The sequence below is a fragment of the Amblyraja radiata genome, chromosome 9, assembly GCF_010909765.2.
Source record: "Amblyraja radiata isolate CabotCenter1 chromosome 9, sAmbRad1.1.pri, whole genome shotgun sequence".
Classification (NCBI taxonomy): domain Eukaryota; kingdom Metazoa; phylum Chordata; class Chondrichthyes; order Rajiformes; family Rajidae; genus Amblyraja; species Amblyraja radiata.
The window spans coordinates 32,739,001-32,761,464 of NC_045964.1; the positions used below are offsets into that span (position 1 = coordinate 32,739,001).

Sequence of the window (22,464 nt, forward strand, 5' to 3'; positions counted from 1 at the left end):
TCAGAAGGATGAGAGGATATCTTATTGAAACATAAGATTATTAAGGGTTTGGGCACGCTAGAGGGAGGAAACATGTTCCCGATGTTGGGGGAGTCCAGAACCAGGGGCCACAGTTTAAGAATAAGGAACAAGCCATTTAGAACGGAGATGAGGAAACACTTTTTCACACAGAGAGTTGTGTCTGTGGAATTCTCTGCCTCAGAGGGCAGTGGAAGCCAGTTCTCTGGATACTTTCAAGAGAGAGCTAGATAGGGCTCTTAAAGTTAGCGGTGTCAGGGGATATGGGGAGAAGGCAGGAATGGGGTACTGATTGGGGATGATCAGCCATGATCACATTGAATGGCGCTGCTGGTTCGAAGGGCCGAATGGCCTACTCCTGCACCTATTGTCTAATGTCTTATGTTACAACAGCACGCTAATGGATAATAGAATTCACAAACGACTATCCAAAAAATGGGACAGGAAATAAAATTTGCACCTACAGAATTCATGAAGCAGTAACTAAATAAGCACAAATGTTATGTTCAACTTGCCATTCTTGACACATTCACAAATAAGGGCTACACAGTGGCCGAGTTTCTGCCTTACAGCACCAGAGACTCGGGTTCAATCATGATTACTGTCTGTACAATTTTCAATGTGCGTCAGATATTATTTTTCGAGCCTATTAGGGTGAACAATGCAAACTTACGTTTATTTGTTCAGTTGGGAATGCTCCAATCCCAACTCTGGTGGTGTAGGCTTTGAAGACCCCATACACAGCTCCAATGCATGATGGAGGGATTCCCAGTCCTGTACACACACCTCCAGCAGTGCAATTAGAGGATGTCACAAATGGATATGTTCCTTTATTAGAAAAGCAAAGCACAATGCAGTTGCTGGAAATATCGTCAAACCCAGCTTAACAATTTTTTCCTAGATCTCAATTATAAAACTATTAAGGAACAAAAAAAAAATGTTATCCAGTCATAACGTCAGAATTTTTTTTTTGATCAAGGGACAGCACAGTGGTGCAGCAGTAGAGTTGCTGCCTTACAGCGTCAGAGACTTGGGTTCGATCCCGACTATGGATCTGTCTGTACGAAGTTTGTACATTCTCTCTGTGACCTGCGTGGGTTTTCTCCGGGTGCTCTGGTTTCCCCCCACACTCCAAAGACATACAGGTTTGTAGGTTAATTGGCTTGGTAAAATTGTAAATTGTACTTAGCGTGTGTAGGATAGTGTTAGTGTGCGGGGATTTCTGGTTGGCTTGGACTCGGTGGCCAAAGGGCCTGTTTCCGCACTGTATCTCTAAACTAAACTCACAATTGCATGTAGACAAAAATGCTGGACAAACTCAGTGGGTGAGGCAGTATCTATGGAATTGCACAATTGCATGATTCACTTTAATGAGTATCCAAACACCCTTCAAGTATACTAATGAAAACACATTTAACTATGGATTACAAGCAGGCACATAGAAGGTGGACAGGATACAAGTCTTCAAAGTAATAAGAACATTTGGGTAACGTGTTCTAATAATGGTTACAAGCAACATTTTCATGACCTTTTTCAAGAATGGGTGGTTTGCTCCCCTTCTTGTTTAATAGAAAAACCTCCACAGAAAACCATCTGAAAGATTAAATTGCTTGAAAAACATGACTGGTTTGGACTCAATTGGAAACTAATATGCAGTAGACAAGCAAATAGGAAGGCAAATGATGTGCATCCAGTTTTCTGGGGGTTATTCCACAGTAGACTTAGTGTGGAGCTTTATGTTACAATATATACCTGTAGGGGCAAAAACGAATATCATGTGAATTAAGTCAGCTAACTTCGATAAAAATTAGAATCATAGACAAAAGTACCTTTTCCAAATTTACAAATGGTGCATTTTCACCTGGAAATTATTTTCCTATTCCAAATAATATTGAATTCTGCTTAATTAATACCCAAGTAATAGTGCTATGCGGTCCAATTTCAGTCTAGATGGAGTAATTAAACTGGCAGGCTTGTGTAGAAACAAGGAACTGCATATGCCGGTTCACAAAGAAAGACACAAATTGCTGGAGTAACTCAACGGGTCAGGCAGCATCTCTGAAGAACATGGATGTGTGATGTTTCGGTCGGGACCATTCTTCAGACTGACTTTAGGGGCAATCCCGAAGTAGGGTCCTATCCGAAAGGTCACATATCCATGTTCTCCAGAGATGCTGCCTGATCCGTCAAGTAACTTCAGAACTTTGTGTCTTTCTTGGCAGACTTGTGTGATGGGCTCCTGGCTAACTATGCCACCTGGTGGTGAAATCCCATGCCAAGAATAGGCTCATGTTACTGAGTATTGGCATCTTCACGTATACCCATGATTATAAAGTGAAGATAAATTAATGACCATAAACTGCCTATCACGTTCAAACTGCAGGTAAAAAATACATAACTGCCTTCGATTCATTAAGAGTTGCTCAGTAACTTTCATTCTATTGTACAAAATACCATCTGTACTTCAACTCTGCCTCAGGTATGCAGCCAACATAATCAAAGATCTTTCTCATCCTGGTCACTCCCTTTTCACCCCTCTCCCATCGGGCAGAAGATACAAAAACTGTAGAGCATGTAGCATCATATTCCAGAACGACAACTTCTCCACTGTTATTGGACTAGTGAACGGTCCTCCCAATAAGAGTAACCCTGATCTGACAACCTACTTCATTGGGGACTTTGGACTTTTTGAATGAATGAATGACACTTTGTCTATTTCTCTGTAACACTGTAATGCTGTAACACTATACTTGCACTATTATTTTTCTCTTTGCACTTCCTGTTGTACTTGTGTAAAACTTGATTGCACTCATCAATGGTATAATATGACTGGATAGTACACAAAGCCTTTCACTGTATTTTAGTATGTGTGGCAATAATAAACTAATACTAAAATTGAATTGTTAAGAGGGACTGGAAATATTTTGCTCAAATTTCCAAGTACAACTTTGAAACATAGAACATTACAGCAGAACAGGTATGCCCATCCATTTGTTTTGTTTAGCTAAGCAGCAGCTCTGACCATTCTAACCAAGAACCAGCCTGCAGGTAACAGGTTCTACGTTCCATAGTATCCGAACAACATATCAAAACACATCGCCTGTTAAATTTGCCTGGATGATTCTTATGCTATCATTTCCAACAAAATCGGGTCCAGATTCTCTTGCCCCCGAGCAGTGCCCATTAGCTATTGGCAGTGCCCATCCCAAAACGTTCTGCTAGCCTGGAAGGTATAGCAATGCTACACAGGGTAACGATTGCCTTTCATGCTTTAATGCTACAGCAACAAAAGGGACCACGTATTTAAGTTCAAGAGTGTTTTATTGTCATATGTCCCAAAACAGAACAATGAAATTCTTACTTGCAGCAGCACAACAGATATGTAAACATAGTACTCTGCAAAACCCATAATAAAACATAAAAGTCCCAAGTCTAGTTCAGAGCCTCTTTGGAGATTGTAATGTTCAATAGCTTGATGTCTGCAGGGAAGAAGCTGCTCCCGAACCTGAACGTTACAGTTTTCAGGCTCTACCTTCTTCCTGATGGCAGGAGTGAAATGTGCGCGTGGAATAATTTTCTATAACAACCAACTTCAACTCAATGGTGATGCAATAATGTGGAGTAAATAAATCTCCGATGAATAAGAATTGCCATTAATCTATTGCATTTAAATCTAAGCTCCGATTATTTTGATTGGGCAACCTCCGTTGGGCTTTAGTGGCAGTAGGCAAATTATAGTGCCTCCAGGTTCTTGCTAAGGTAGTTGATGATATGCATTATAACCAACTCTCAAAGCAGTTCATCACCACGGATGTTAGTGCCACCAGTCAGTTGTCAGAGGCAGACAAGTGCTGGAGAAACTCAGCGGGTGAGGCAGCATCTATGGAGCGAAGGATAGGTGAAGTTTCGGGTCGAGACCCTTCCTCAGACCATCTCGACCCGAAACGTCACCTATTCCTTCGCTCCATAGATGCTGCCTCACCCTGCTGAGTTTCTCCAGCACTTTTGTCTACCTTCGATTTTTCCAGCATCTGCAGATCTTTCTTAAACAGTAGTCAGAGGCATATCACCTTACTCTTCTTAGACATCATCGACCCACGCCACCCTGGCCACATACTTATTTCACTCCTACCATCAGGAGGAAAGTGCAGGAATCTGAATCTATGACCACCAGGTTCAACAAGAGCTTCTTCCCAACAACCATCAGAGCCTAGAACACTACACAACACTAAGCTATGGACTGCTTTTGTTTGCACCAAGGACCGGGCTTTCTTTTGCACTAGGGGTTATTAATTTATTCGATTACTGTTTATACTTTGTTATTTATAATTATTGTGTTTATCGGCCTGTTATGCTGCTGCAAATAAGAATTTAATTGTTCCGTTGTCAGTACAAATAACAAACAATCTAGAAACTTCTTAATAAGAATTTGTTCAATGTTCAGATCTATTCACATTATCCTGTACACTGTTGACGGTTTGATCGTAATGTATAGTCTTTCCTTTGACTGAATAACACGCAACAAAAGCACTTTTCACTGTACATGTGACAAACTAAACAGATGAGATTTCGTTTTTCGATAAAATGTGCATTCTTATTTAATGAGTAAAACATGTGATTTTGATAACGTACCAAAATCGATATCTAGTAACGCTGCATTGGCACCTTCCACAAGAATCTTTTTAGGTGGACCATGAATAGCTTCGTACATAAAGTAAACACCGTCTCGTACCATCGGCCTGATACGTTCGGCGTATTCCTAAAGTAAGAGTTGAATATTACAGGTTGTTTTTGCTGAAGAACACGGAGTCTACTCTGACGAAAGGTAATCTTTAATGAATATTAAATCTGTAGTCCATCAGATATTTTCCCATTCATTTCTAAATTGCAGAATTATTGAGCTGTTCATTTGATTTCTAAAGAAAACTCCTCGCTTTCTACTTAAAGTACCTGACAGGTAAATATGAATGGTTTCAAATGTTGCACTGCATAGCTCCAGACATCCATATTTAAAAAAACAGGTTTGAACAGTGCTGACAACATTAAGAGCAAATAGACCAGGAATGACAGGGAAAACATGCAATGTACTGACCTTGCTTTGCCAATTGGTTTTTACACTTGGATCTCATGCAAAAGTTAGTGTCTTCGAATAATAAAGATTTATTTTCAATTATGTCTCACTTGCAGTATCATAAATTCTGCACACCTGTTTAAATTGAACAGAACGCTACAGCACAGGAATGGACCCTTTGGTTCAAAATTTTCGTGCTGAACACGATGCCAAATTAAACTGATTATTGTGCAGTCTCATTCTCTCAGATTGTAATACCTACTTTTCTTAGGGCTCTTCTAAATTATCTCTCTACCTCTATTTCCCCGTTTCAATCTAACCTTTCTTTCCCCACACTTTTTATTTCTGTACCTGATTTGATCTGGGGGTTTCTACTTCAACTGGTATTCCGTGGTCCAGAATCTGCTTGTTTTATTGAGACTTCAGTCTGATTACTTGAGGAGCGATAAAATTACGCCTTTCCCATTTGCGTGGGCCTCAATGCCTTGTGCGCAAGATCACTGCGATTATATACACAAGGTTAATTCTAATGGATAGCAGGTTCCACTTGTTTATCACATTAAGTTTGGCTTCAATGTTATAGCCACATGTCACTGATGTAGTTCAATACTCTCATCTCACTATGAAATACTACTTCATTACAGTAGCATATAAAAAACTATCCAATGAATCTCTGCTTTTCCTTCATCGAACCATCTGTTTAAGTTATGCAAATACAGCTCGAGGTTTGCCCACACGAATTCTCGCTCTATAGAATTGTGTACCCAGTATCCTAAAATGCAATGTCAATCTGCATAATTAGAATTTATAGTAGAGCATACATACTTAAATTACCAATTAGACTTGGAGCTATACAATCGTTAACTCTGGGTGTATGCCTTCTTTTATCTTATTTTTGTCCCTGTCATATTATAGAAATGAATAGGAAAATTATGGATTAGTGTGGACAGATGTAATATAATCTTATGGAATACACAATTTCAAATCATTAGAACAGGAGATTAATAAAAGTTATATACTCTGTTACAAGAAGTTCACAATACAATTACTCAATATCAATGTACTCTCATGTACATCATTTACTAACAATGATAAATATGTTTACTTAGAACATTCCCTTCATCATTTTACCTTTAATTTTTTAAGCTGTCCTTCAATGTCGATTTTCAGACTTGGGAACATGGACTGATATTGCTGAGCCAGAAGTTTAAATCTGTCAAAGATTCGAGAATCATATAAAACATTATCAGCTTCCTTTTCTTCCTAATCAAATAAAGAACCACACATGTTTGCAGCAGAGGAGATGTCCATTCAGTATTTACTGAGCCAAAGCAATCCAACATTTGGGGCAGCACAGTGGAAGAGATGCTGCCTTACAGCGCCAGAGAATCGGATTCAATCCTGACAACGGATGCTGTCTGTACAGATTGTATGTTCTCCCTATGACTGTGTGGGCCTTCTCCAGGTGCTCCTGTTTCCTCCTACACTCCAAAGACGTACAGGCTTGTAGGTTAATTGGCTTTGGTAAAAATTGTAAATTATTCCTAGTGTGTAGGATAGTGCTAGTGCACGGGGTGATAGCTGGTCAGCGTGGACTCGTGGGCCAAATGGCCTGTTTCCACACTATCTCCAAAGTCTAAAGTAATTAATCCTAACCCCTTTGCTTGTTCTGGTTGTTGAAGATTTTGTTCTATCCAATGCAAAACTGGCAGCCATGATAAAAGAAAGAAGTAATCTCCAGTTTATCTCGTAATCTCAGAAATCGACCAGAGGTTTACTAATTTTCAAACAATAGATTTCTATAATTTGCAATTTTGCAGCAGTTTCACTTGATGTGCTCCCAGTCAATGCATAATTGCCTGGCAACTGGATAAAGTTCCCATCCCACCATTTAAAGAGGTGCCAGTTCCTTAATTATATTATCAGTCCCGGGTTCGATCCTGACCTTGGGTGCGTAGTTTGCACATTCGCCCTGTGCCTGTGTGGGTTTCCTCTGGTTTCCTCCCACATCCCAAAGATATGCGGTTTGTAGGTTAATTTGCTTCAGTAAACTGCACCTAGTGTCTTCGGAAAGGACGCAAGAGTGGGATAATAAAGAACTAGTGTGAAGAGGGGATCGATGGTCAGCATGGACTTGGTGAACCATAGAGCCCGTTTCCATGCCGTATCTTTAAACTAATCTAGATCCCCTCCGAACTTACTGCTGCTCACATTAAACCCATGCTCTCTAGTTTTAGACACCTCTGCTAGGAGAAGCTTCTTACTCCCCTTATCTACAGCCCTCATAATTTCCCCCAATAATGATGGGCATTATTGACTTCCCTGCTGAATTGTGACAATTTTAAATTCCATTTAAACTCTGAAGTTTCGTACAATTTCTCTGTTGTTACCTGCCACTGAAGTCACTGAAGTCAGCCAAAAGGTCACAGACACGGAGACCAGTGCGTGCTGCTTTGGAAGAATATGTTGGTCCTATGCCTTTTTTTGTTGTGCCAATACTAGAAAGATAACATGTACTCCTTTATATTTATCATAATATGCAAAAGTGCAGCAACAGTCATCTACCCATGTTAGTTTAAAAATAGCTTGTTGAAGAAAAGTTCAAGAAAACTGCAAAAGATAAATACAGATTTGTTGTTTTCCCCCCCGATTGATGTGAATACGACATGTTGTTAGCTATTGTGCAATGTAGCCTAGCTCCATTGCTGACTAAAGTTGTTACACAGGCACCATATTTAACTTTTGCAGTTTACTTAAGTACAGGCACCTCGCAGTTTATGCAGGGGTTACGTTCCTGAAAAGCAGCGAGTCATAATCAAGGACGAGTCTCATCCCGGTCACTCTCTGTTCTGCCCTCTTCCATCAGGCAAGATGTACAGAAATGTGACCACGCATGCCTCCAGATTCAGAGAGGGTTTCTCCTCAGTTGTTATCAAGTAACTGAACCATCCTCTCATCAGCTAGAACATGGTCCTGACCTCCCATTTTCCTCATTGGAAGCCCTTGTATTATCATGAATCGGACTTTATCTTGCACTAAACGTTATTCACTTAATCCTGTATCTGTACACTGTGGACAGCTCGATTCTAATCATGTATAGTCTTTCCGCTGACTGGTTGGCACGTAACAAAAAACTTTTCACTGTACCTCAGCACACGTGACAATAAACAAAACTATACATTTAAACACACGTAAATTTGAGTGCATTATTTCAAAAATAGTGTTTAAATTAGGTTTTGGTATTAATTCAACAAGCGCATTTTTTTACTTGCGTAATATGTGAGGTGCCTGTGTATGTTTTCAAATTTGTCAGGTCAAATGTTGCAAATCCTGACTAACTTTCGATCGACTTCTGATCTAAAATTGGACAAACACCATTCGTGGCTACTATTTATATATGTAAAATATTCAATGGTCAGCTATGTAGAAAAATCCCACTTCCAAAGAGATTTTTCATATTTCAACATTATTAAAATTAACAGGTTTTTATAGTGGTTCTTTTTAAAATCAGAAGCAGTTCTACAAAGTAAGTGAAGTTTCACAGTACAAAGTGCCCTAGTCATTAACGTTCTAAATTCTAATGTTCTGTTGCAGCACACGAGTTTAACACTGAGGCACTTTTTACATTTTCCCCTCTTGTTCTTGCCGCTGGATCTCTTGGAGGCCATCAACTGCTTGATGAAAATCAAACACTGTTAAATTAAATAGAAAAATAATGTTGAGTTCAAAAGAAAATGTCTCCACAGCCATATTGAGAGAAAACATCAAGGCAAATTCTGCAAGAAATTTAAGGTTTAACACCTTTAAAATGTTGTGAACTGCTTTAACACCACTTACCTAGATGCGCTCTGTCTGAAATAATCAGCCTCTTCTCCCAATCTTTTAAGCCTAACAAAAAGAATTGCACTTGAGAATAGGAGATCAATGCATAGATTAAAGCATTCGTAAAATACCAATCAATAAAAAGTTCCTGCTTGTCCCAAGTAAAACTGACATATTGGCACTGGACATATTTCTGACAATTAAACACTCTTGACTCGAGAAAAATAGTGAATGCTGAAATGTGAAATAAAGTTGAAAATGCTAATAATTTGACACTATTGAATTCAATGTTGAACATGAAAGACAGTAATGTGCCTGGTAAGAGAAGTACTATTATCTGAGCTTACTTTGGGCCTTTTTAGAACAGCATCAGAGACCAAAGAACAATGTTAGAATGAAGTGAGATGGAAATTAAAGTGACATGCAACTGGAAATTTGGGATCACCCTTGCAGACTGGAGATGTTGCACAAGGCACTCCCAACCTGTGTTTGGCATTTTCATTCTCACCATTCCTACCCATTAACACTGGTGGATTTAACTGTATTTGACAAAGAAAAAAAAAAGAATCGGGGTAGACAGAGCACTAGATAGAAAGAGGTTTTGTTTAAAGAAGTGATCCAAAGCAGGAAACCAGTCAGGGGATTTTGAATGCATATGTACTGTATAAACGTACTGTACATTAACAATGCTGGATGTGTCACCAATATTGATTAAAAAAAAATTCTGGTAAACTAAAATATTGGTTATCCTTGTGAAATTATAAATATGGTGACAATAATTGAGGAATGGTTGAAAGAAGGATTAGGAACTAAATATTTTTGGCTTTGATATTAAGGAACGCTAGGTTGCTTGGACTTTATGGAAGTGGAAAGTAATCATGTCATTAATAACTTAAAGGACAGAATATATTTAGTTAAATTAAGGAATAGTGAAGGCATTGCGCCACAGTGTTTCTCTAAAAAACTTTTTAAAAGGTGCAAACCATAGTAGTAGGACAGAGGTAGAGGCAAAAGATTTACCATCATGTTATAAAGCTCTTCAATTCTCCCAATGTACAGGAATAAAAAGGAAAGCAAGAAATTATTAAAAAGTGTTAAAATAAAACCTTTGTTTTAATCATGGAGGAGGACAAAAGGCATTTAAGCATGAAAATATATAATTGTAGCATATCATATCCGAGTGAAGTAAAATGTGTTAAGTCCATTTACTTTAGAATCAGATATTGGAAGGTTAAACAGAAATTATTTAAAGAAAGTCTTCCAAGAAGGTGACTGGATAAATAAAAGGCATTCAAATTAGTGCTTTTTGAATGTCTGAAGTATAAATATAAAAACATTGTCAACATCGGAAGTATTTTACTGCACATTAGAAAGGAACTGTAATCCAACAGTTGAACTAAAATACCTTTTTTTTCATTTTTCTCAGCTTCTTCGAACAATCCAGGCAGATGTATTACAACACCATTCCCTAAAGTAGTAAAAATAGTGATACACATTGGTACATGTAGGTACTGTAATCGATTACAAGTTCATCTAACGCCAGAAGTGTCCTCACATTTCCACTTGGAGTCAACAGCCTAAAACACCCTTCCCTGCAAAGGCTTTAACTTTTCCAGCAGAATAAACAGCCCCAGCATCAATTTTCTGTGAAATTTGGAAAATTTGACTCTCCCACTATGACATGGAACACGTTTGTAGTTTCCTTCAATTTTGATTGATTTCTGCAAATAGGATAGTTTTAACAATTTGGTCAGGCTTCTCTGCAGAATTGGTATTGAGATTTCACTGCAAATATTGAATCAATTTTTATTTATATAGCACATTTAAATCAACTCACGTTGAACTAAAGTGCTGTACATAGAAGAATTTGGATTGCCATACATCCATAGAAATAAAAAGAAAAACACAACACACCATAGAATTTAACATGAACGTCCCCCCACAGCGAAATCAACGTTTTCTACTGTGAGGGAATGCAGTAAAAGTTCAGTCCTCTTCCTCTGTGTTCACCCGTGGACGGGGCCTATTTGAGGCCTCCGTGGTCGCCGCAACGGAGGCCCGATGTTTCATGCCCTCTCGCTGGATGATGGAGCTCTGGCTTCGGAAAGAACAGTTCCAGCGGCTTGGAGTTCCGAAACGGCCGCTTCCTACCGGAGACGGCGGCTTCCGAAGTCCACAGGCCAAGCTCGGCGGAGATTCACACTGGCGACCACGCAGCTGGAAAGTCCGAAACCACAGCTCCGCGATGTTGGAGTCGGCGGTCTCAGCACTCTGGAGCTTACCACACGGCGATCCGCAGTAAGGCATCGCCCGCTCCGCGATGATACTTCAGCCCTGTGCCACCGTCGAAGCTGAAGTTCTGGCCGGTCTCCGGCCGGAAACGCCGCTCCAGTCCAGTTGGTAGGCCACCAGGAGGGAGCGAAGATGCGCCTCGTAGGAAAGACACATCTCCGACCAAGTAGGGACTGAGAAAAACAGTTTCCCCATTCCCGCCCACCCCCCACATAAAAGACTAGAAGACCTCCATATCAAAACTTTTTAACACACTAAAAATAAAAAGGGTGAAAGGACAATTGTAGGCAGGGCAGCCATACACAACGGCAGCCCCCTTCGACAGTCCCCCTATGAACTGCATTATTGGTTTTGGACACTCTTGGGTACACAATATTGAGTTAAGATGCTGTTAAATGAATAACAAATTACCTTTAAGCAAAAAACGTAGTGCTAAGTCTCATGTTTATATTGCAAGATTACAAAATGTATTTGACCTTTCTTTTTTTGGTTTTCCCAAAAATCTGTGGAATTTGTTGCCACGGACAGCTGTGGAGGCAAAACCATTGGGTATTTTTAAGGTGGAGATTGACAGATTCTTGATTAATAAGGGTGTTGAGGGTTATGGGGAGAAGGCAGGTGAATGGGATTGAAGGGGAAATGGTAGATCAGCCATGATTGAATGGCGGAGTAGCCTTGATGGGCTGAATGGCCTAATTCTGCTCCCATGATTAATGAACTTAAACTCCCCACTGATCTTTTATCTCTAATACTCAATGGTATGAGCTCAAGCTTATCACTGATCAAAGATCCCTTTAAGTTTCGCCCCAGTGGCAAAACCTGTGCCCATTTCACGACTGATGAAATCGTAGATGTCTGACTTCATTCCCTCTGAAACATCTCCAATACTCCTGCAGAGGTCACTAAATAATCACCAGAACTGATGCACGAGAATCTTTCTCCACCTAATCCAAAGATGAAGTGAACTGTACTATTCAGATCTTTTCAACAGACCTTCCTAATGATATAGAACAAAGATACATCTTATTGAGCCAAGCAATAGTGATATTTGTCCACCACCACTTTTATACTCTCAATTTTATTTTATATTCACCAAGTCAATTCACTTACCTAAAAAAGAGATAGCTTTTTGATTAATAATACCACTTGGGAAAAGGTGAAACTTGTATTCCTTTCCATCCACCACAACAGTGTGGCCTGCATTGTTTCCACCCTACAACACAGGTAAAATTGTAAATTAGTGATTGAAGCAAATAATTAACGATGAAATTGCATTGATTAAAAAATATTGCACTTTTAGAACATAAAACAGTACAGCACAGGAACAGCACACTCAGCCCATTGTATCGGGGTTGAACATGATGGCAAGAGATTTTCCTGCTCTTATTTGCCTGCATATGATCCAAATCCCTCCATTCCCAACATATCCATGAGCCTGTACAAATGTCTCTTAAATGCATCCGCATTTAATTGTATCCGCTTCCACCACCATCCCTGGCAGCTTGTTCCAGGCACTACCACCCTCTATGTAAAACAATCTTGCCCCGCATCTATCCATTAAACTTCGTCCCTCTCAGCTTTAAGGCCCTGTCCCACTTTCCCGAGTTACTCACGAACTCTCCCGAGTTTTCCCCTTGATTCAAACTCGAAGAATTACGGTAATAGCCGTTCGTAGGTACGTGGGGCTATTTTTTTTTAAACATGGAAGGGATGCACAAATAACAGCTGTCTGGCTGAGGAAGGCTTCCATCTAAGCGACAGAACAACACAAGCTACTGGACAGGTACATGGATAGGATAGGGTTTGAGAGTTATGGACCAAATGCAGGCAGATGGGACAAGTGCAGATGGGGTATAGACACAAAATGCTGAAGTAACTCAACGGGACTAGGCAGCATCTCTAGAGAAGGAATGGGGACGTTTCAGGTCGAGACCCTTCTTCAGACTTATGTAGATGGGGTATCTTGGTCAACATTGGCAGGTTGGGCAGAAGGACCCATTTCCATGCTGTATGACTATGAATCAATAATGTGAGACTTCCTGAAATCAATTCCCATCTGAGTCAGAGCTATACAGCGTGGCAACAGTCCCTTTGGTGCAACTTGCCCAGGCCGACCAACATACTCCGTCTACCTGCCACTGGGCAGCAGCACAGTGATTCATCAGTAGAGTTCATGCGTTGCAGCGTCAGAGACCCGGGTTTGATCGATCCTTTTTGGACTTTTTTTCAGTGGGAGATCAGGGGGAGGAGACCCGCAGCGCTGCCGAAACACCACTGGACCGTCCCGGGTCCCCCCCTCCCCCCCTCCTCGAGAAGTCCGGATCGACGGGACACCTGCCCCTAGGCCTAGCGTAGAGAAGCACCAACCCTTGCTCACCTCCGTCTCTCCCACCGGGCCAACCGACAGCCCGGACGGACAACAGCAGCAGCCCCAGACCCACAGAACCCATAGACCTACAGCCAGTGCCAATTCTAGCCCAACCCCGCTCCAACTCCAGATGAACCTGCACCCCGATGGACTGCTGCGGCGACAAGTGCAAGTTCGCACAAGGCCTCAGCCTCTACCCCAAGTACAAGCCATACCTTACACACCACCGGCTTCTGCCCCCACGGTACCTGCTGCCACTTCATCCACAACCCCGAGGAGCGAGGGCCCCGGCCTCACCTGTGCCAGAGCGTCAGCCTGGGCTCGGCCTCCTCCGGCCCGGCGATTAACTGTGTCACGCTGCGGGCAGCCTTCAGCCCCGACCTGGAGTTAGAGCTGGCCTGTACTCTGGGCTCGGGGCTGGGCAAGGGAGGGGGAGGAGGTTGCTGCTGCCGCCAGCACCACCATCACCAACAATACTCGCAGCTCCAGCGGGTGCCGGCCTGCCCATGGCCGGCAGGAGCCCATCCGCAGACTCTCTCTCCGACCAGGACAACTCCAGCAGCAGCGGCTCGGTGTCGCCCATCTTCGAGAAGGGCCGGCGGCTGCCCATCTTCAGCAGGATCTCGGTGTCGGACTGAAGGGAGGGGGGTGGGGGTGGAGGGCTGCCGGGGCAAACCCGTTGGGACAAGCAGAGCCGAGCTGGAGCCAGCGGCTGCAGGTCAGGGTCCTCCCCGCCAGCCCAGGGCAACCCCGGACAGGGATGGGACACCGGGGAGGGGACGGCCCAACAGCAACTCAACAGCACCCGCAGTGACGGAGAGCCGACTCCGACTACGGACAAAACGCAAGCCTGCAAACAATGCAGCAGCACCGTTGCTAAGACTGTTTTATAGCAAGTGACCTATGACCTGGGCATGCGCGGTCGGAATACCGGACTCGTTTATTGCAATTGAGTTTCTGAATTAGTTTATAATAACCTCTAACCATGCAATGAGACCTTGATGTGCCTGGGGTGACTGATGACATAGTTCCAGATCTTGTGCTGCTGCCAACAACAAACATTTAACTGACCTTCTCGTGTTCTTACTTAGCACTCCAATCTGACCTTTAGTATTCCATAAGGGGAAAGTGGACCAGTTATTTTGGCCTAATTAACAGGAAGGTGAAGGTGCTAGAGTGTTTTGGACATTAAATAAGCTACATATATTTTTACACTGGATTGTGAAATTGATTGACAATTAATAAAATAAGGAATGCACATATCAATTTGAATCTTGAGAGATAATAAAAAAAAGATCATGATAGAAATCCAACTTAAAGCTGCTTCAGCATAAACATATGATCGAAGTACACCAAATTGTTCAGGACACCATAGTGAGGCAGATCTCAGGCATTTGAAGGCAGTGTGAGACCAAATAATAAATATAAATTGGGATTCTTGAACATACCACAAAAATTAAGAGTGTAAATTACCATCAATCATTCGAAAATCATGTCAATTCATCAAAGCAACAGTTGTGAATGCAAAGTTTATTTAGAAAGAGCCTAAATTGCATTCAGGGACACCCATGCCTGGTTATTTTAAGCCTGTTACAACTTTTTAAAGCCCATTTCAGGTTGTGGTGATCAATTTTAAAAAACAGTGCAATTTGCAAATGTGGATAATCTCTGTTCTGGAATGTAGGACAATATGGATATTTGGTTTGGGTTGTCATTATGGTTTGTGCATTTTGAAGGAGGACTAGCAGCAGGTCAGATGACAAAAACCCTTTTAGATGTTGGGATAAGAGGAGTGGAATGGTGGACAATGTAGGAAGCCTGGAAGAGAAGGACACCTTGCTTCCAGGTAATTTAGGCATTTCCCACCTAAATGAATGTGAATTACACATTCCCACCTAAATGAATGTGAAACACATTCATGTGCTCAGTGGCGATAAAAATCCCATCCCCTCTCAACCAACTTTTTTAATGCAATGGATTTACCAGCAATCCATTCTTCAGAGTCTTGAAAAATTCAGAATTTTAATTTGTCAAGTCCAGTGCGAAACCCTATCAGGGAAGGGTCTATTTGGTGAATTTGAACGGCTTAAAAAAAATCTAAGCCTCTACTACGTGATTTACTACACTCTGTAACTTAGCAACCAGAACTTAACAGCTAGAGTAAAAAGTGTATCACAAAGAGATTCTAAAAATCTCAACAGTTTTATGAAGGCCTTATATAATTATGGTTTGATGTAATGAAAGCAAAAATAATCATACATATACTAGAACTGTTGCCCCAAAGTTCAGAATTTATGGTGTCAAACATGAAAATGATACCATTTTACCTCCATTTGTGAACTATGGAATGATGAAACTCAACTGCTAACCGTATTATTTTTTATAGCAAATTATCTCCTGAAAGTAAACCATTTGCGTTATTATGCTGATAAAAAAATAATTAAGATGGTAAATTATCCCTACACACCAGGTGCAATTTACAGAGGCCAATTAACCTACAAACCCTCACGTCTTTGGGATGTGGGAGGAAACAGGAGCACCCGGAGGAAACCCATGCAGTCACGGGGCGAACAAGCAGACTCCAACTACACAGCACCCAAGGTCAGCATCAAACCTGGTTCTCTGAGGCAGCAGTTCTTTGTCTTATTGTGCCACCCCCTTTGCAGTCCTTGATAAACTGATATAGAAATCCAAATTAGTATTACTGGAAAAATAACATTAGAACCCTTATAAAAGATGTAGTCAAATTAAAAAAAATTAAAGACAGCAAAATAATCTGAGGAGGTTGGTAGAAATGTGGAACATTCTAATACATTGGAAATAGTGTCTAAAATACCACCCTGGTTGCAGAACAAACAAATTTGCTTACAGATCAAGTAAAGTGGCTTGGTTGTGACGCTCAGCATCAGAGGAGCAAAGAATCATCTTAGATTCTGAATATCAGCAATGTAACGGTGTGTCTGCCAGTGGACAAGATCATCAGACTCACCAGGCATCCAAAGGACTCATTATCGAAGGCATCTAAGCAAATTATCTACCGAATGCAAATCATATGCATTATTATGATACATTGATAAATTATCCTTCAGTTTATTTTTGAGTTTAGAGATACAGCATAGAAACAGACCCTTCAGTCCAACGAGTTCACGCTGGCCATAGATTACTCATTCACACTAGTTCTATGCTATCCCACTTTCTCATCCACATGCTGCACATTAGGGGCAATTTACAAAGGACAATTAGCCTACGAACCCGCACGTCTTTGGGATGTGGGAGGAAACCGGAGAACCCAGAGAAAACTCACAGGGAGAACGTACAAACTCCGCACAGACAGCTACTGAGGTCAGGATCGAACCTGTTTCTCTGGTGCTGCGAGGCAACAGCTCTACTAACTACACCATTATGCAGTTCTTAATAAACTGATATAGACATCCCAAAAGGATAACTGGAATAATGAAGTCAGAACTCTTGTAAAAGATGTAGTCAAATTTAAATTAAAGACAGCAAAATAATCTAAGGAGGAAGTTGGTAGAAACATGGAACATATTATTATTATATTGTAAAGACTGTCTAAAATATCACCCTGGTTGCAAAACGAGCAAGTCTGCTTACAGATCGTCTGAAGAAGGGTCTCGACCTAAAACATTCCTTCTCTCCAGAGATGTTGCCTGTCCCACTGAGTTACTCCAGCGTTTTGTGTCTATCTACAGATCAAGTAAAGCGTCTTGGATCAAGCATTGTGATGAAGATCAAAGAATCTTCTTAGATCCAGAGCATCAGCAATGCATGGATGCGTCCAACGGTGCAGAATATGAACCGACTCGCCAGGCATCAATGGATTCACTACTCTGAGGAGTGATAGTGAAATACGTGCATTCAGAGCTAATTACTGGGTCAAGATGTGGGGAATAAAAACCTAAAATGACCAATAAATAAGTTTCAAGGTTTATAGAAAAGTAACTAAAGGAACATGAGGAATCACTGAACTGCAGAAGGTACACAAAAAAGCTGGAGAAACTCAGCGGGTGCAGCAGCATCTATGGAGCGAAGGAAATAGGCAACGTTTCGGGCCGAACCCCTTCTTCAGACTGAAGAAGGGTTTCGGCCCGAAACGTTGCCTATTTCCTTCGCTCCATAGATGCTGCTGCACCTGCTGAGTTTCTCCAGCTTTTTTGTGTACCTTCGATTTTCCAGCATCTGCAGTTCCTTCTTAAACACTGAACTGCAGATGCTGGTTTACAAAAAAAGACAAAGTGATGGAGTAACTCAGCGGGTCAGGTAGCATGTCTGGAGAACGTGGATGGGTGACGTTGCGGGTCAGGACCCTTCTTCAAGGGGAACACAGTGGTTACATGATCAATGTGAAATCAATAGGCCTAACCTATTACTATGTTTTAATGTTAACAGACATATTTAAACATTGGAGGTAGACAAAAATGCTGGAGAAACTCAGCGGGTGAGGCAGCATCTATGGAGCGAAGGAAATAGGTGACGTTTCGGGTCGAGACTCTTCTTCAGACTGATGAGGGGGTGGGGAGGAGGGGCGAGAAGAAGAAAGGAAGAGGCGGAGACAGTGGGCTGTGGGAGAGCTGGGAAGGGGAGGGGAAAGAGGGAGAAAGCAGGGACTACCTGAAATTGGAGAAGTCAATGTTCATACCGCTGGAGTGTAAACTACCCAAGCGAAATATGGTGTTGCTCCTCCAATTTATGGTGGGCCTCACTCTGGCCATGGAGGAGGCCCAGGACAGAAAGGTCGGATACAGAATGAGAGGGGGAGTTGAAGTGCTGAGCCACCGGGAGATCGGGTTGGTTATTGAGCAGAGGTGTTGGGCGAAGCGATCGCCAAGCCTACGCTTGGTCTCACCGATGTAGAGCAGCTGACACCTTGAGCAGCGGATGCAATAGACGAGGTTGGAGGAGGTGCAGGTGAACCTCTGCCGCACCTGGAAAGACCACTTAGGTCCTTGGATGGAGTCAAGGGGGAGGTAAAGCGACAAGTGTAGCATTTCCTGCGGTTGCAAGGGAAAGTACCAAGAGAGGGGGTGGTTTGGGTGGGAAAGGACAAATTGACCAGGGAGTTATGGAGGGAGCGGTCTCTGCGGAATGCCGAAAGGGGAGGAGATGGGAAGATGTGGCCAGTGGTGGGATCCAGTTGGAGGTGGCGAAAATGTTGGAGGATTATTTGTTGTATGGGACGGCTGGTAGGGTGGAAGGTGAGGACAAGGGGGACTCTGCCCTTGTTACGAGACATTGAGATGCCTGCTGTAGTTAGTACAAATTGCTAATATTTACACCAGGTAATGGGCCTGTTCTGTGCACGTTATCCCAAACTCTCTGGGAGACAGTATCTTCTCTGCTTCATGCTTGTCACAAGGTTTGTGACTGACATGTGTGGCCAACTATCCAACAGTAAAGGCCAACTGCTCAATTTGGCCAAGTAACATCTGAATTTGACAGGGAGCTGTGCATGGGAAAGAAGTCTGACACTGACTTGCTGGACAAGGTCTGTGGGTAGGTGGCAGTGTCACCAATCAATGCCCACAAAGTCAACTTCTAATCTTGCTGCCTTGTATGAACTCTTTTTTGTCTATTGCTTAACTAAACCTGAATGTTCATTCAGGCACATCCTCATATTATAAGTTGCTCCCATGATGACTCAAGATTGCAAATGGAGTTTAAACCACATCTTTATGTCAAGTAACCATTTCTGTAAGAGCAGTCTGAGAGAGAGCAGTCTAATTGCATTGTGCATTGTGAAGAAGGGTTCTGACCCGAAATGCCATCTATTCCTTTTCTCCAGAGATGCTGCCTGAACCGCTCTAGCATTTTGTGTCCATCTTCGGCATTAGTTTCTGTGATATTGTTTTCCATGTAATGGTTTGCAGTTTGTTTACATTGCAACCATTGGAAGTGAAGATATGTGAGATGTATTAAAAATAAAACATTTTTCCTAATTAGGTCAATGTTTAAGGAGATTTAGTATTTACTTTAACTTCAGTTGCCCATCAGTGGACTGTTAGCCCAATATTTATGCATAACTTTTTCCAAGTGAAAATCTCCCTGCGTGTCTGTTCAATGTCACTGACTTATGGTCAGCGATTATACTTTGATCACAGATAATAATTTGCAGAGTTCCACTTCAAAATGAATCAATTAGATGTTGATGAAAATAAACTAATAGATTAAGATTGGCAGGGTACAGAGTAATGCGAGTAAAAATAAACTCAACGAATCAGGCAGCATTGGTGAAAATACATGAACAGTTTACGTTTCAAATTGAGACCCTTTCTCCAGACTGGGGAGGGAGTTGCACCAGCAGTTTGTTTTTTGCTCCAGATTCCAGCATCTGCAATCTTTTGTGTCTTAAAAGGAAACACTATCAGAAAAGCTTGGTATGTAGGTCTCTAGCTTCCTGATCCCCATAGTTCCTCTTATAGTATAGAATGATAAAACTTCAGTTTATTCAGAACCCAAAAAAGTCTAATCTTTTACTGAATAAAATATTTTACCTTACAATTATTACATAACCAGGATATTCTCATAGAGTATTGAGGGTGCAGGCTAATAAAGATGTAAAAACGTATCTGTTTTCTGTATCTTTATCTATTGAAAAGGCTGTCAGAGAATATTGTTTAGTACAGTAAGCCCTCTCTTACTGATTTTGGTTATAGCGGACTCTCTTTAAGAACACAGGCTGCCAGTTACACTGTTGGAGGCTATTGAAATTGACAAGGCACTGAAATTGCTAAGCAATTACTCTGATCGACATTTAACTCTATTCAACAATGTTGGTCTTTGAGACATTTGGGCCTCAACCCAAGAAAATGCAAGTTTGAATATGAAAGCCATGACGTTTCTAATCCACACATCCAAACTACAACTGAGAAAACAAGCAAGTTGAGTATATTTATCTTCCTGGTGTTGCCTGGAGGATGCAATAAACTATTGTGTGGTTTTTTTCCCGATACAGCTCCCATATTGTATACATGAATGGAAACAAATTAACTCAATTTTTTACTGAGTACTCATCACAAATGAACGAGTTCATTGCAGCACAGTTATAAGCAACATTTTGAATGAATCATGGTTATTACCTAGACTAAAAATGTTTTACTCCCCCAAATATTTAGATGGTTCTCTTTTACTGAGAAAATATTATAAAGTATTTAAGGCAATTAGAACATATAACAGTGCAGTACGAGAAAAGGCATTTTGGTCCACAATATCTGTGCCAAACATGATACCACGACCATCTCTAGCCTACCTGCGCATAATCCATTCTCTACATAGCCATATGCCTAACCAAAACCTTAAATGTCACTATTGTATCAACCTCCAACCCTCTGTTCCCCTGCACATCCCCTTTACACTGTGTCCCTCTCATCTTAATGTTATGCCCTCTAGTATTTGATTTTTCCATCCTGGATGTAGATTTATTGCCTTTCCCTCATTGATATATCCCTCAAAGATGTTGCCATCAAATACACAATCTAATCTAATCGGTGATTTTATTAATGGCAAAGTATAGCTAATGCTACCTATTCCACAATTCCCAGTGACTGACTGAAACTAAATAATGTTGAGTAGGATAAAAGGAAAATTGATGGTGATTTTGGAAGTACTTCACGCAGCTTTTGATGCCTGCAATGCACTCCCAGGAAAGGTAAAGTTATTGCCTGCATTTCAGTTTAGGATGGTTAAGTATCTCCCCGTATTAATTCCTGAAGAAGGGTCTCGACCCGAAACGTCACCTACTCCCTTTCTCCATAGATGCTGCCTCACCCGCTGAGTTTCCCCAGCATTTTTTGATTATTTAATTGTGATAATTTATTGCAGAACTATATGTTATCTCACGGAGCGGTTAAAAACTCTTGTTTTAACTGCATTATCGGACTGAAACATACTTTGCTCACAACTTGTTAGTCAGGTTTGCGTGCACTGCACCACAAAATATGATTATCGCAGCATTAACACAATGCATTTAAACTTGGCCTGATTATTTATTGCGATCCAACATTTACTGCACAATAACATATGTCTGCTCACGGATCTGTTCAAAACTCCTGCCTGAACTATCAGTTACCGACCACTGCGTCAGAGGGAGAACGACCTTGGTTGAATCACAGGACACTCTTGAACCAAGCAAAATAGGCCTGCTATATTTAGTGATGTGTGAGGTTGGAGTGACTGCCTGAAATCAGTGGAGTACGATGTCTGACCTGACTCAAGTCAGCGGTGTCCCAACCTGAATTACGGTGGGGAACGAAACTGGGACACACTCGCGCACACACCCTGTCCATGTGGAACCAAGGCATCCCACTACACGACCTATGTACACAAATACATGTTTTGTGGACAGATTATTTGCAGGGTGTGTTTGTAAGGACGCAATTTCTTTAGCCCCTCGCTGGTCAGTTACCTGAGTTTACTGGGGCAACCGACTGTGTTACCCACGCCAGCAGCGCTTACCTGACAGCGGCACACCATGTCGGCGTCGGTGGCCAACAGGTCGACCACCTTGCCCTTCCCCTCGTCGCCCCACTGCGCGCCGAGGGCCACCGTCACTTTGTTGTCCCCATTGCGGGCGCGCTTGCAGCCGGAGGAGCTCCGGTGGCCGCCGCTGCGGCGGCCGCACTCGCTCATGGTGCTGCCGGTGAGGAGGAGAAGCGCGCACTGACCGCGCTCTCCCGCCACTGACAGACTGTGCGCGGGCACGCAACCGCCCGTCACCGCCTTGCTCTCCCGCCCGCTGTCAACAGCCAGCAGGCGCGCCGCGCCCCTCCAGCTCCCGACCGTTGACGTCAACGCGGGGCACGTGGTCACTAGCCCGCCCCGGCCCCGCCCAGCACGTGGCTAAGCCTCGCTCACCCTCCCTGTCTCGCTCGCTGTCAAC

The 22,464-nt window shown here is 42.1% G+C and overlaps 1 protein-coding gene across 1 annotated transcript in view; it reads right to left on the minus strand.

The window, feature by feature from the left end:
- adss1 (adenylosuccinate synthase 1) overlaps positions 1-22,351 on the minus strand; it is a 34,693-nt gene extending 12,342 nt beyond the window's left edge. The window contains exons 1-9 of the mRNA XM_033027037.1: positions 22,041-22,351; positions 12,314-12,416; positions 10,317-10,379; positions 8,927-8,977; positions 8,715-8,781; positions 7,480-7,587; positions 6,221-6,302; positions 4,651-4,777; positions 692-846 (exon numbers count right to left, since the gene is read on the minus strand). Coding sequence (XP_032882928.1) covers positions 692-846; positions 4,651-4,777; positions 6,221-6,302; positions 7,480-7,587; positions 8,715-8,781; positions 8,927-8,977; positions 10,317-10,379; positions 12,314-12,416; positions 22,041-22,214 — 930 coding nt within the window. The 5' untranslated portion in view covers positions 22,215-22,351. The remainder of the gene's footprint in view (positions 1-691; positions 847-4,650; positions 4,778-6,220; positions 6,303-7,479; positions 7,588-8,714; positions 8,782-8,926; positions 8,978-10,316; positions 10,380-12,313; positions 12,417-22,040) is intronic.
- Positions 22,352-22,464: the final 113 nt, after the last annotated feature.